General features: G+C 39.9%; 1 protein-coding gene across 1 annotated transcript in view; it reads right to left on the bottom strand.

Moving 5' to 3' along the window:
* Positions 1-15,771, bottom strand: part of LOC138019513 (GPI transamidase component PIG-T-like) — a 42,478-nt gene that overhangs the window by 18,333 nt on the left and 8,374 nt on the right. The window contains exons 4-11 of the mRNA XM_068866330.1: positions 15,717-15,771; positions 15,464-15,551; positions 14,276-14,370; positions 12,633-12,735; positions 10,482-10,547; positions 9,797-9,835; positions 8,276-8,431; positions 6,749-6,914 (exon numbers count right to left, since the gene is read on the bottom strand). The exon at positions 15,717-15,771 is cut by the window's right edge and continues 32 nt beyond it. Of these exons, the coding sequence (XP_068722431.1) occupies positions 6,749-6,914; positions 8,276-8,431; positions 9,797-9,835; positions 10,482-10,547; positions 12,633-12,735; positions 14,276-14,370; positions 15,464-15,551; positions 15,717-15,771 (768 nt within the window). The remainder of the gene's footprint in view (positions 1-6,748; positions 6,915-8,275; positions 8,432-9,796; positions 9,836-10,481; positions 10,548-12,632; positions 12,736-14,275; positions 14,371-15,463; positions 15,552-15,716) is intronic.

Below are 15,771 nucleotides of genomic sequence, written 5' to 3'. Positions count from 1 at the left end.
TGAGGTGAAGGCACATATGTGTGGCTATTCTCATCATCCTTGAAAAAGTTTGTGCAGCTGCCATTATTCCTTTTTTTCGTTCCAAGATCGCTATCAAATCAACGCAGCACCCACTTAGCTCATCTACTGCAGCCAGGAAGTAGCCATATGGTTTGGCTGGTTGTTTGAACATGTTACATATATCCAAACAACGTTCCTGCTCCAACCATCTATGCAACCGTGTATGGGGAAGCCAAATGATTTAACTTGTAGTATCCATCACACAGTGCCTACGCTTAACTGGGTACCGTTACCCGGAGTACCGTATCGCGGTATGTTCTTCTTTTCAGTCGGTGTGGCGTTTCTAAAGCTTGAACCATTGGGTCAATGTCTGTACCTCGCAAAGTATGCTAGGAAAATTGTGATTTCTTACATGTGCTTGTAGCTCTTCTTGATATTTGGCGTTGAGTATGAATCATATGGAATGTCATGTAATCTTCGGGATCGTTAAGCCTATCGGAGTTGTACTATCTTTGGAGAGTCCCCCATAAAATACAGGTCCAGTGACTATTCGTGTACGATTGTCTTTAAGGAGTTGCTGTACAAGAGTCCGCGGAACCCTCCATTCCTTTTAACTGTAAACCATAACAACACTGATCTATATCCCCGCAAACATGCTGGGCCGTGCGATCATGTCTCTTAATGGCATTTCTGACCGTATGTTCATCAATAATCAGCATTTCGACGACTAAGTCCCTAGCTCTTTTATTCTTCTTTCCAGTGGTACTGAGGCTCATTTCTTTCTCATGATATTCGGAGAGTAGGTTCTTTTATTTCACCATATTGAAATCCTCGAAGAAAACTACCTTTACCTACAGTATAGTACCTTATACCTACAGCGTGCCATGTTACCTCATTCTGTTTGAGTTCCGTGAAATAAGTTTTACAGAAGTTCCGGCTTCAGAGTCCCCATCATAGACGCCATCGTTGTTTTCTAATAACCCCGATCGCCCACCCAGTTCAACAAGAATTGGCCCCTCCACCGTAACGGTGTAGATGACAGAGAAATGTTTTGTGGGTCGGCAGGACGTCCGATATACTAAAGAAAATTTTACATTCACAGATGGAAAGAATAAAGAACTTATCCTCATGTATAGAAAGCATTTTGTCGTGAATGAGAAATTATTGTTTTCTTTGGTAAAAAGAAAGATTTTCATCGGATGGAAAGCAAGTGGTGTCATAGGTAGAAATCACTCTAGAGGGCCAACCGTAAATCTCATTATATATCAATTACAGAAACGCTTCTTGGACTTGTGACGAGACTGAATTAGGACAACCTGATTGAACGGTGACGGATCACTTTAATCAATCGGACTCGCCCTTTTCCTTTTTACTTGATCATAAGGATAGTTCCTCAAAAAAAAAAATTCTATTTTAAACGAGATAATGTATTGAATGAAATAAACGTAATATAGTGGGAAAGTCCAGGGTTACAGACGCACAAGCATTGGAAGCGATCCTCGCACTTACCTGGAAAACTTAAGCACTTGTCTCAAATTTGAGACAACCTGACCAAAAAATTCCAGGTGGCTTTCAACGGAATCTCGTAAACAGCGTCTCAACAGCGACTCTCTCCTAAGCGAGTGCAATGCTCTAGCTACTGAGGTTTATGAAGCCAACCAATGATACGCCAAGTGTCAATGTTTTGTCGGTCTCATGCGTATCATTCATCATTCCTTTCAAGGGAACACATGAGCTCAACAAATTGACCTGCTCTCAACCGCGTGGCGGTAGAGCTGTGCACCGGCATCGCAGAAGTCATGGGTTTAAACTGATTCCGTTGAAGATGCCTGAATTTCAAGTGTCTTTAAGAAAAAATTGTGTCCAGATAAATGGGAGAATCATTCTATCTTTCGCAGATAATATATATTCCTTCACAGTTTCTTTTCCGTTTTTGATAATTTTATACCGTTGATTAGACTCTTCATCATTTGATGGGGCGACTCCGGCCTGGATTTGGTCAAGGAGAGGGGGGGGGGGGGTTGGTCAAGGAGACCCTTCTAGGGGAGTCTGGGGTATGCCGTGCACAGGCTTTAAGGTAAAAATGAAAATGTACATTTCGAGCGTTTCAAGGGTAGATTCGAATTTAATTAGAGAGATTTAGCATCGCGTTTCCGTGAAACGGGAAACGTCAAACGGCAGGCTGTTGCTTGTCATAAAAGCATGAAAATTCTGTTATTCTAACTTTTGTCCTCTCATTTTAGAAGTTGCGCGAGATAACAGGCAAAAAAGGAGCTAAAATCAGACCAGTTTTCTTTGAGTTTTTGGCAAAACGCAAATTTCATTTACACGTTTGCCGTCTGATGTCAAAATTGGGCGTGCATCTAATTAGGGTCAAACCTGGACATAAGTGGCCGTCTGCCGTAAACGCGAAGCTACATCAAGGACTATGCTGAATAGCCGATGTTTGCACACTTCAGGGATTTTTTCCCCTGAAACTGCGCGTTTTGAAACGTTTCTTATTTTATAACTTGCGCGAAGATCGTAATCGTTTTTATGTTTTGCGTTCAGTTCTGTGGCAATTATTAAACGTATTTTTATCGAAATGAGTGACTGGCATGGAAATTGTTAACCCCGGCAGGTGAAATGAAGGGATGATATTTTTTTCAACGTTGACTCGAGGATACTCGGAAAAATCCGAAAATCGCTCCACACGGTCGGTCTCTCGCTTCAAGAAGCAGGTGTAGCTCAATTGGTTAGTGCACAGCTTTCGGAGCAAGAGGTCCCCAGTTCGATCCTAAGTGACTTGACAACGGTCTGTTTTCCGGCTTTCTTCTGATCCGTAAAACCCGTAAAACGGAGTAATGACAGAGGGAGGAGGGTGAAGGGCGCACAGTCGGCTACCATTGATACCAGCCTCGTAGCTTAAGGAACTACCGACGATAAATAAAGTGACTTTACCTTTAGTAACTAGGGCTATAAATAGGTAACGCCCAGTTGCTTCTTCTTCAAAAGTCACAGAAGCGGGTTAAGCACCGCCCTTGTGCGACTTTCCCTTTGCTTTGCCTTTGTCTCTCTCTTACTCAGTATCGCAAGTCTCTAGTTGCAAGCCAAGTATTGTCATAACTGACAACGATTGTGTCCCGTTTTGCACGCGCAGTTAAATTCTCACAAAATCCATTTTCAGTAGACAAAATCAACGTCGGCGTTCAAGCGACTCATGAGCACCCCTTGAATTCGTTGATTAGTCGTTTTACCCCGATTGCAAAAGGGTCCTCACCTCTCACAGCACACTTTTAGTTCGTTTTTTTCTCTTCAGAAACTGCCTCCTTCTTTCCAAATATCTTATCTTTTAGCTTTCTGTAGAGCCCCTTTGACCTTCCCAACAAGACCCTTATTTTCTTTTGGATCCACCGCTTCAAATCTACGCGAGGAAAGATTGTGGAATGAGCCAAAAGCAATAGCCACAACCGTACAAGTCAAACAGATGACATTGTAAGCATACTGAAGTCGGGCGTGGGAAGGGTAATTAAAAGAATTCCTGTGTGAAGTCGAATGAAGACCTCCTCCTCTGCGACGCTTTTTATGCTGCAAAACCAAACGAAAACATGAAAAATATCAATTTACAAAAATTGCAGTCAAGGAATCAGAGGCTGAAGAAGAGGAAGCATCTGGAATGTCAAGCGTTTTAACACAGAGTCTGATCTTCGAGACTTGCCTCCGTAATTTTGAGTCTCAAAAGCGTTGCGGGACAACTGAGAAGCAGCGCGGGAGACTGAGCATGCGTGCCTAACGCAAAACAGGGATTGGAACAGAGATTGGAAATGTTAAAGTTACCTTGGAAACAAAACAACGAATGGCGAGATGGACCAGTGTAATTCAGAGGATTTCGAAGTATTGTGGAAATTACCGCGGAACTGAAAAAAAGTTTGGCACGTTAACAAAAGAACACTAAGCGTGTTTCGCAACCTAAAGCAAACATAACAAGTTAGAAACAGTGTTTTCATTGGTTATTTCACAGGGAGCAATAGTCTAGCGAAAGCTGCTCAAACTTTTCTTCAGAGCTCGAAATGTTGTTCTCAGGAGAATTGCATGGGCATTTCAAATGACATTACGACAACTCTCTGTTTAATGCAATCCTGAAGAAACTCTAAAACGGAGAAAGAATTTTTTGTTAATACTGTCCAAATAATAAAATACCAAACAAAAATAGGGAGAGTATCACGGTATTGCGCATGTTTTAGCCGAAACGAGTGTCATCATTTATGAGCTAATCGGAAGCGACGTTGTAATTCGCGCGGGAAATTTACACGTACGCGAAAAAATTCTTGATTATTAAACAATCACTAATGAGCTAAGGACAGTCGACTTCGCAGATGACTGAACGAGAACTTTTCACGCGTACGTGTAAATTTCGCTTCCGATTGGCTTATAAACCGTGACATTCGCTACGGCTAGAACATGCGCAATTTCGTGATACTCTCTCTTTAAAAGGACTAGCATGTTGATGTCCCTGGACCAGTAGTTTTAGTCCTTTGAAAACTCTATCCTAGTTTGTTTTCGCAAAAATGGTACAACAATTGTAATTATCAAGTGAAGCTATGATCTTCGCAGTTATGAGAGCGATTTTTGCAATTGCGTAGAGAAGCCTGAAAAATTCAGGACTTCAACGGGGTTTGAACCCGTGACCTCGCGATTCCGGTGCGACGCTCTAACCAACTAAGCTATGAAGCCACTGACGTTGGGAGCTGGTCATTTGTGGGTTCTAATGGTCCCGTGAGGAATGAATCAAGGATGAAATGATATATGAATGAATCATATATGAACTGCGGATATGAAATCAAGTGAAGATATGATCTTCGCAGTTATGAGAGTAATTTTTGCAATTGCGTAGAGAAGCCTGAAAAATTCAGGACTTCAACGGGGTTTGAACCCGTGACCTCGCGATTCCGGTGCGACGCTCTAACCAACTAAGCTATGAAGCCACTGACTTTGGGAGCTGGTCATTTGTGGGTTCTAATGGTCCCGTGAGGAATGAATCAAGGATGAAATGATATATGAAATGAATCATATATGAACTGCGGATATGAAATCAAGTGAAGATATGATCTTCGCAGTTATGAGAGTAATTTTTGCAATTGCGTAGAGAAGCCTGAAAATTCAGGCCTTCAACGGGGTTTGAACCCGTGACCTCGCGATTCCGGTGCGACGCTCTAACCAACTAAGCTATGAAGCCACCGACGGGGTTCAAACCCCTTTGAAGTCCTGAATTTTTCAGGCTACTCTACGCAATTGCAAAAATTGCTCTCATAACTGCGAAGATCATAGCTTCACTTGATTTTATATCCGCAGTTCACATATGTTTCATTTCATATACCATTTCATCATTAATTGTAATTATAGCAAAAAATGTGGAAAATTAATGAATTGATGAATTTATCGCTGCTGACATGGGTATACTGAAGTGGAAAGACCCAACTTCCTGAAAATAATACGAAACTATGACCTCACTTCCGATTTCTGGTGGGAATGCTCCACCACTGTGCAGAAGATGGTTCAAGTTTTCTTGGCGTTTGATTTGACGTTGGCAAAAAAGAGTGTAAATTATTTAAAAGATAATCCCACTTTATGGATCCTCTCTGTAAACTAAGTTTAGGCAAAAAGACGTTCCGCATGCAGCGAATGCAAAAATGGAAAGACGGAATGACGTATCTTGATGGCGTCTGATGGTACGGGCGAGAGGACTGTTGTTGGTGATTGACGTTTGTAAGCGGAAGTCACCTGCAAAGTCATAGTAAGCTGACTTCCGGTCAGGTCGTCGAGACTTTAAGTCACCAAAGACAGTGGCCGCTTTCACACTAGAAGCCAAACAAATGTGAAAACGGGACGGACAAATTTAGACGGCTTAGTCGTCTGAAATTTGCTCGTCTAGGAAGACGATTTTTCGAAGATTTGTCCGTCCAGACGAACAAATCGACGTAAGTCCCACCTAAATTCACAAATTGGCTAATTAACCACCGCGGAGAAATGGAACTAGCCTTGGAAGCGATGGTATATGGGAAGTTTTCAATATGACGGGAGGAAAGAAGGTTGGCGCGAAAGGTAAGGTAACCAAGCCGCACCTACTGCCAGTCTTCATGCGCTTAAACTTATCAACTTTGTCCGTCCATTATCCGTCTTTTCTGAATTTACGCCGGACAACACCAGCGGTCGTCTTGAATTCACATTGGCCGTTTTCACACTAGAGGAAGAAAAAATCGTTCACATTTGTTGGTAGAATTTGAATTCCATATGCTGAAACGTTGTCTGTGTTTTAAAATTCATACTACCAGGAGAATGTGAGCACAAATCAGTACATGTTGAAATCCGCCATGTTGAAACTTCCCATAAAACCTCGCTCTGTTGCTAGTCCCATTTCCTCGCGGCGAGAAAATCAACCATTTGACCGTCTGATGTGAATTTATGTCGTACTGTCGTCGACTTGTTCGTCTCGACGGGCAAACCGTCTTGGAAAAATCGTCTCTCCAGACGGACAAATATCAGACGATTTGTTCGTCGAAAAAGTGGTTTGTCCCGTTTGTACATCAGTCGATTTGTTCGTCCTCTAGTGTGAAAACGGCCATTAGTCGACCAAACCACAGGCCGATTTGTTAGCCGTCTTGCGTGAAAACGGCCGGTCTTCATCAAGACTACACTCGTCCGGTTTTGCTTAGGCACAAGACAATCCTATTCTCTGAATCTAAACCAAAACTAAAAATTCACACTGTACCTGATATAAAAGCCGTGATGAGCATCTGGTGGATGTTCAGTCCACTTAAGGAAGACCTTGTCGAACTGAATACTTAGCTCAGTCACAGAGTTTGCTGGTAATGTCACAAGCAGTTCCAGGCTGTATGGCCTCAAACGATCCTTGGCTGGGGTCACGTGAATAATGTCTGCAGAAAAACAAGTCTTAAATCTCAATACAATGATTGCCAAGCATTTCTTCCATTTAGCAGAGCTTTCAGGTATTTAGACGATCCCTACATAACCTGCTTCAAATATGGCAGGGGGATGGGGTTGGGAGAATTTCGTTCAAGTGTGTAAATATCACATTCCTCTCATGACTTCGAGAGTCATGCCATTAGTTACGCATAACATCAGTAGCACTTAAGCTGCATAACATTCCTGACAACCAAATCAGATTATATCACAGAAGCCTTAGCAGGATGATGTGTCGGTATTAAATTTTTTGGCGGTTTTATTCAAAACGTGATGTCTGAGGTTTAAAAAAATTGGCCCAATTTTTCAAGTCTAAATCCATTTATACATATTCATCGTCTCCGTCTTCAGCCAGACATGAAAAAAAAATTCTTCCGCTGAACAAATATGGTTCGTGGTAAAAATGCTTTGGTCCGCATCGACATTTTTTTGGTCACTGATGCTACAATATCATGACACTGCCCCTTCAAGTAATACTCCGACTTTTAACCAGTCATTTATGATCCGATTGTAAAGGCACGAGAAAACAATGTTAACAAGATCTTCATCTTATCTTTTGGTAAAATAATGGAGCTTGAAATTAGCGAGCCCTACCACTTGGCCAACAATAGGCCTGCATAACACGGCGGCCATGTTGATTCCCGAGGGATTGAAAACCTTTGTTTTTGCATACCAAAACTCGTTCCCAAACATTTCAACTCGAGGCTCGGGGTACGAAATCTGGAAGACCTTAGACAGCAATGACCAGAACCAGGTTGCTGATCAGCGGTTTTCGTTAAAACAATGGTTTGCTGGGGGTGCTCAGTCTTGCGGGCTCAGAAAACCTGGCTGTGGTCATTGTCATTTAAAGTTTTTCACGAAATCTTTTGTCTATGGCTAATATGGCCGCCGCGCGAGTAAGGCCCATGGTGCGTGTACTGCTTGCAAAATACACGACTGAAACACACGATACTATAAGTAATACAGGCCTCCCAGCCACTTTTTGCAAAATCTGATAAGAAAAATATGCTGTTCAAGTTCAAAATATAAGAAAATTTAGGAATTTTCTGCCAAATATAGGCTCTTTATAGGAGCTAAAATAAATTTCATACAATGAATATAAAGCAAGAAACACACCTAATTTTCTGAGCTTTTAATGTGTTTAGTCAAACTTGGCGAGATAAAGATTTGGGGGCCACGGCTTTGGCTAAAAATAGAGGAGGATTTCTTGAAATATAGGCTCTTTATAAGATCCGATACAAATTATAGGATAAATAGGAAATATAGGAGGCCTGGGAGGCCTGGTACTTATACCAAGAATTGAATTGAGTCGTACCAGGTTTGATGTCTTTACCAGCACTCTTGATGGTTAAGGTATGAAGAAAGATCCTAAGGAACCATGGGAAAGTAGCAAAATACACCACTGGCAGGGGATCCGTGGGTTGTCGATTGTACAGTAGAGACGTGATACCGCCTTTTTCCTCACCATATCCTAAAAATACACCAGGGAAAATTGTTCCTGCGACAATATATATATCTTTCGGCCAGTCAAAGAGGAGCTCCTCAATTATTATTTATTTATGTTTTGTTTTCAGATATTTTTATAACTAGTCTGCTTCCCGTACGACCAGTCCGGCCTGCTCACAACTACTATTTTCTCATGTTCTCTCTTTCTCTTTTGCCCCTTTTTCATCAACACTATTCAGACAATTTCTCGTGCTCGTACTTGACCTTTCTTCCGCTGTTCGTCACTATTATTTCGTCTCGTTATTCGGGTTCCCGTTCTCTTTCCCGTTGTTGTCACTGATATTTCGCCTGTTTTCCCGTGCTCTTAGTCGCTCACTTTCAAGTTGAGCATCGGTTACTCGTCGACTGTGTTACGTACTGTGCTTGCTACACGCAGTAGGTATCATTTGGAACTTTTAATACCCGGATGCAAGCACATGTTTTTTTAACTTAATAAACGCTTTAATGGCTTCCAGTTGAGTTGTGTTTATCTAGTTGTTTTCTCCTGATTAAGTCTTGCTGTGGAACACCACAAAACGTTACAGCCTGCTTACTGGTTCTTTCTCTTGTTTCCTCGTTGTACGTCACATTAAAAAAAATACTTAGCATTTCAGTTTTCGACCGTCTTCAAAATGTTTGCTTGTTTTACTACAACGCAGTGTAGTACGCTGGCCATGCAACTTTCCACCAAAAACGTGGGTTCCAGCAGTACGACATTCCGCGTATTGGCTTAGATGAATACGTACGGACGGACGGTCGTACGATGACGGCATAACCAAAACCAAAATTTCTCGCATCGATAGGTTACCATATTTTCTTAACAACGCTGTTCCGCGTCGGAGGGCGGAGCTCTGCTATAATATGCTAACTTTGTGAAACCCGTTTAAGGGCCACAAGTAATGGAAAACGTGACAACTAACAAATGCCAAGAGCTCAAGGTTCCTGGGAATAACATCGTGATTCGTCACTAAATGAGGGGCTACAGAATTACTGTAGCAATACTTTGGTAAACTTTTGGTGGAACGTTCACTCACAATTTGCATTTCCGTGTCACATTTATGAGAAACTTGGAATAATTCTAAATCCTATGTTTTATCCTAGTTGGCTTCATAAGATAAGGCTCTCTCTAACCATAAAATTTGCCTCTGGTAAAAGCTATAACCAATGAGTAAAAATCTCTTTGTTCTTCATTAAGGCAACAACAACAAAAAGAAGGTTACTATGATATATACCTTTTATATGCTGTAAGAATCTGGCACTTTCTTTATCTGATTTTCCTTAATTTGCAGGCAACAAATGCATGCTTTCATATATTACCGTGAATTTAAATACTCATTCAGTGCATACTCACCAGTTAAAAATCTCTGAGCGTAAAGCGGAGGAGGAATTCCTGGTGGATAAAACAAATTGAAGTATTTCGAAAGTCACGAAGCTTTTTGGGCCTTTTTTGGGTGTTCCAATAATTTTCCTTCTTTATCTTAAATACACAGGCCCTTTAAGTCATCAAACTCCACAATCACTTTACTTTTTGTCACCTTGAAAGCATGTTAACAGACCAGCATATGAAAACAAGTGAATAGCGGTTTAGTAAATGGCTTTTCAGGCCAAAAGGATTTGAATTCGGGACTATCGAGAAACTGGTGTCCGAGGCCTCAAAGCATCAAAAGTGCTAAAATGTAATACGTGAATAATATTGCAACCCACTCATTTGGAAAATTTGGTCTTTTAAGATGTTTTCAAGAGGCCCATATTTTTGTTCGGTTAGTGAAACCCCTGCGCCTCCTAATACACTCTATTGTCCGAAAAGACAAGATGTTTACTTCTTTGAAGTCTGAAAAAACCCCTAACACACAGCTCTTCAAAGAGAGAAGACGGCCAATAAGTTTTGGCAAGGTAAGCAGACAAACTAGCACTCATTTAATATATCAAACACGCTAAATACATGTAACAGCAAAAAAAATAGTACTCTATACAAATGTTGACATCACGTTTGCCAAGCCAAAGTAACAAACGTATAACCTTTTCCCACTACTTACTTTGACTGGGTCTTTTCTTCCATCTAAACACTACATTTAGAGATGGATCACTAGGGTTTACCAGACCTATTATAAAATAAGAAATGACTTCCAGTCACAAAAAGGAATGTTGTATCTCAGTACTAAAGGAAGTACACATATGTCTGAAGCAAATTCCTCTTGATTCACATTACCTTCACAATACGTTTTCTTCAGTTAAAAGTAATGTTTAAAAACATATCCATGGACATGAACGTTCAATGCTAACATTAAATAAGTGGCTTAAGATATCAATTTCCCCCCCCCCCCTCTCCTCCCTTACATATCACCCAAGAATTCTTTGCTTCACCTTGACTTTTTAAATGTGCTACAACACAACTGCTGTTTAGAATGCAAACAATTGAAATAACACAAACACATCTGTGGCATTTTGGTCACCAACTTGTTATGTCAGCAGAGTCCCATTCAGTTAGAAACCGTTACTAAAACTTAAGAAATTCCTTGTAACACACCTTTCCTGAAATAATGAACATGATCACAAATGTTCTCTCCTCAGCAATGCTCAGTGTCATTCGAATGTTTGTAGTATCTTAATATATTGTTGAGTAGACTGTTTTGTGAGGTTTTCTTCTTCTTTTTTGTGTTGCTCACCCAAAGGCAGACAGGGGGTCGTTGCTACTCTTGTTATTGAATACTTTGTCTTACTGTAATACTCATTTTTTTATCATTATTATAAACGTTATCACTTTATATATTAACGAAAGAGAGAAGTGATCCTGTATATATTAACGAAAGAGAGAAGTGATCCTGTTATTTAGAACTTCGTACTCTAAGGCGAGGTACATAAAAATCGAACAATTTCCGAGAACTACATGTTTATCGATGCTGTAAGGCATGTAAGAAACATCCGTAAGTGAAAGAAACATCCTTGCGACGGTTCGTTTTCCAAACGCGACAGCTGCTCGCAAACGGACGTCATCGTTGATTCTGCCGAAATACATGTAGTTCGTAGTCGTGTATTAAATACTAGAACAATTTTTACTGGTCAAAATTAGAAAAACCATAAACTAGTTAATGAGACAGATGCACACATGCATATGCGCTGTTATAAACGCAATTATAGCAATTGCGTAGAGAAGCCTGAAAATTTCAGGACTTCAACGGGGTTTGAACCCGTGACCTCGCATGTGACCCCCCCCGAAGCCACTGACGTTGGGAGCTGGTCATTTGTGGGTTGTAATGTTCCCGTGATGAGGCTGGAGGCTGGAGCGGAGATACTGCCGGCCACATGGGTAACGGGTCCAGGAAGGAATTGATTTCCAGCCAGACTTTGGCTTTCTCCAAGACACCTGACTCAGATTTGTGACAAATTTAATATTGTCAAAAACCCTTTTTCAAAAAAAATCTTTTGAAATATTGTCAAATGGTTCATGTACAAAAAAAGAATAATGAAAAAGAAAACAATCAATCAGAAAAAAGATTGGTAGTGTGTTGCGCATGTGTGTAGCTATAGTGTACGTGCGTTTTTCTGTGTGTTTGTGTGTGTAAGGTATGTGTCCTCCCGATCCAATTATTGTAATCTATTAATGTAAATTGGCACAAATTACCCATTTATATATTTAATTATATCCAATGTAAATTGTTTTGTAATGATATAAGGGTAGAATAAAAGTTGTTGTTGTTGTTGTTGCTACAGTAGAGCGCTTTTCAGAGGAGTGTCGTAAAACCAAAACCAAAGTAATTACTTAATGGCTAATCAAAAAGGACGGAGACAATCCAGTAATCAAATCAAAACTTGAAGTAATTACACTTAGCAGACACAAACCGCGGGAAAATGTGCACGCGGGAATCAAGATTGGTTTTGGTTTCACTTGTGATTGGTTGAAAAAGTGGCGCGGGAACTTTGAACCAATCACTGGGTGAAGTAATGCAAAACCAAAGTAATTAGCTAATTACTTTCGACACTCAATTGAAAACCACTCTGAGACTGTTTTCACTTACGCACAACTGAGTGGCCTCACAGTTCAGTTGGTAGAGCATTGCACTGGCACCGCAGAGGTCACGGGTTCGAATCCCATTGGAGCCACATGAAAGAATCAGGTGTCTATAAGAGAAAATTGCTTAAATTGTCTAGGGAAGTGCGAGGATCGTTTCACTCATTCGTTCACTTACTCTGTTGTTTGAGATCATACACAGCCAAGTGTTGTTGATGATCTGGGGTCAATTGTCTTGTTATAACTGAGAATGCTGGAGATAAGGTGAACAAAGAGCCACTCTGTTTGGATAAAATAATAATAATTTTTGATCAGCATGGTCATGAATAATTGCATGCCGTTTGAAAATATGGATTTTTGATTAGAGACAAAGGTACACATGAGAAAAAATAGATGCGTTCCTCAGAAAACCCCTAGAGTAATCTTAAGGATGGTGGCTACTGTTGTTATTGCGCATACGTTCTGCGCATCTCAAGATACTCGGGTTTCCCATCAGTGATGCTTACTAATTCAGGAATGTTTTTGCACGGTTTAAAACTATCCAGAGAAAGTAGATCTCAGTAAGAACTCTTGGTATCCAAAAAGAAAATTTGGGGTAACCATGTATTTTTGAGAGATAATTAAGCTTCAACGTGAGAAAGACCACCATACATTGCTTTGTATTTTAAAGCTCTTTACAAATATTATTCATGAATTATCTTTGAAAAATGCATGATTACCCTCAAATTTCTTTTTGGATTCCAATAACACATGTTACGATCTACATTTCCTGCATAATCATACACCAGGGCAAAAATACCTTTAAATTAGTAGGCACCATCTTTTAACCTATCACCTATTGACAAAGTTGTGGTATGTGTACATGTGAGTCACAGTCAACTTTCAAAGCAATGTACAGCACACATACATGTAACTTTCAGAATTTGTTTCGTCACATTGAGACAACTCTTAGTTTCTTCAACAAAATACTGCAAAATATTTTTGGCAATGGATTTGAAGCGCATATAGTTTAGCCAGTGCTACATCACTATGGACCTCACCCTACAAAGCTGCACATTTTTGTACATCAATTTTGTAGAAAGGCTACTAGTTTGGATGTTCTGAGCTGTATAAGGAGAGACTCTTGTAAACTAAGCCATTAAGGAAACATTTCACTGAACCTGAATCCTTTCCATCTCTTTCAACTAATGCCACAGTGTGACATTTGAGTCCACAAAAATGCAAGAGAATCTTCACCTTTATACCTGGTCTAATGTCCTAATTGTTGTTTGAAAAAACAACAGTGTTTATTCATTCATCACACTTAAAACCCATTAAATATGTATTTACTGATTGCATTAAAAATGTACTGCCCACATTCTGTGCATGGCCAAGGAATTAACCTACCAGCATCAAAATCAACTCCCAGATAAATACATCTGGCTGTAGTACATGCTGTTCTCCAAGATTAAATATGGAATGTAAGGTGGCTTCTGATGGTGATTTACATGCTTTAAACCCAATCTCATTAAGCTGCACCTTTGAATTAAGTTTCCCCAAGGAGGGTTGCAAGGGCAGCCAATAATAATTATAGTCATTATTATAATGACTTGCATGAGATCCCCTGACCCCCCCCCCCCCCACCCCCCCTACCCAAACCTACCAAACTCCAGAGAGGAGGAGGTCATTCTTTCACTACACCCAGGAGTGCAGTAATCCTAAACTGAACTTTGTGGGGGATGATGTTGAAGACATGCCCAAGCCTTATGGCTTTAGGGATGATGGTTATCACGAAGATTAAAATAAGATTTACACTCTGTAAGCACCGGTAGTGAGACACACCTTATTACCACTGATATCGACATAAACTTTGCTGGTTGTTGCAAGAGGGCAAGATGACTTGATAGATCTACCAAACAACTTCTTTAAGGACCAATCTGAAAAGTGAAAGAGTCTTTTGTAAAGAATTGATTCCTTCTGGTAACACATAAAAATAGTTATTATGTCATAAACAATGCAATGAAATAGAATGGAATCAATATCATTGACCTAGGGCAAAGCAGTGTGATCTTCTAAGACTAGCACGCACCCCAATTTAAAACAAAGAAATAGTATTTTAAAAAACACTCAGCTATCAGGGCTCGAAATTGCGACTAAAATATCTGGAGAAGTCGCAAATTTGCCACTTGTTGTCACCTTCGCTCTTTCGAAACTAAAGGGTTAGCAGTTGCCACTTTGCTGCAGCTACTTTTGCTAATATAAATAAATAAATGACAAAATTATTTTGTTTCTCACTATGAATTTTCTCTGAAGATAGCATAATTATTGTAGAGTAATTTAGTTGCGATGTTACGTGCACAGATCCATTCCTTTGATCATTCGCCATTTTCAGCGGCTTCTTTACACACAAGTATTGCGGGCTCATATTTTTTTGGCTAAAATGAGGACAACACAATGCAGCACGGCGATTTTGTGACTAAAATTTGCGAAATTGCGATTAAATTTTCGTATCTTATCGCAAAATGCAACTGGATGTTTTCGTCGAGCCCTGAGCTATGACAATATTATTTTAATGTGATTTTGAGATGCCAAATACTGCATTATATTGATGGTGTTGGGAGAATATATCTACTTGTGTTGGGCTCCATTGCTTTGCAACTCCCCCCAATGTGAGAATATACATGTATTTTCTCCAAACTAGCTGCCAATAAAATCTGGTATAGACCATATTCATAAATGGTGGTCACTAAATTATTATTTTTGTCTTCATGCTAATGAGACCGACTAGCCTCACTCATATTTCTTTTGTACTTTTTTATGCAAACAAGGCTAGTTGGTCTTAGTAGCGGAAGGACAAAGGAATAATTTACTGGCCGCCATTTAATTTATAAATACGGTCTATGGGCATCTCAAAATCATAATTAGTTTATAGTTTATTATTCAGATATATACATTTAATATAATCTTTGTACAAAAAGGTCAACCCTTGGAACACTGTTTTCTAGCCACTTAGCATTTTTTGATCCTCACCAAATGTCGATCCTCCTCTTAATAGAGGATCAAGCACCAAAGACAATGACTGAACCAGCTCAACTGAGAAGTGTGAACAGCTCGGGTCCTAAAATTAGACCAGTCAAAAAGTTAATTCCGACCAAAAGTTCAAAATTTTAAGGTTGGTTTAAATTAAGTTCCTTAAATTTACTGCAACTATATGCATGCATACCATAAGTCAATGCAAATTTATGAAAACCACCTACTTTGAAAAATGATTAATTTTATTTACCCTGCAAACAGGACGGAGATGAACTCCCAAAGAATGATAATTCACGCTGTAAAGC

The sequence above is a fragment of the Montipora capricornis genome, chromosome 10 (assembly GCF_036669925.1).
Source record: "Montipora capricornis isolate CH-2021 chromosome 10, ASM3666992v2, whole genome shotgun sequence".
NCBI classification, from domain to species: domain Eukaryota; kingdom Metazoa; phylum Cnidaria; class Anthozoa; order Scleractinia; family Acroporidae; genus Montipora; species Montipora capricornis.
The sequence above is the reverse complement of the archived record's forward strand: the minus strand, read 5'-3'. Positions and strand labels throughout refer to the sequence as shown.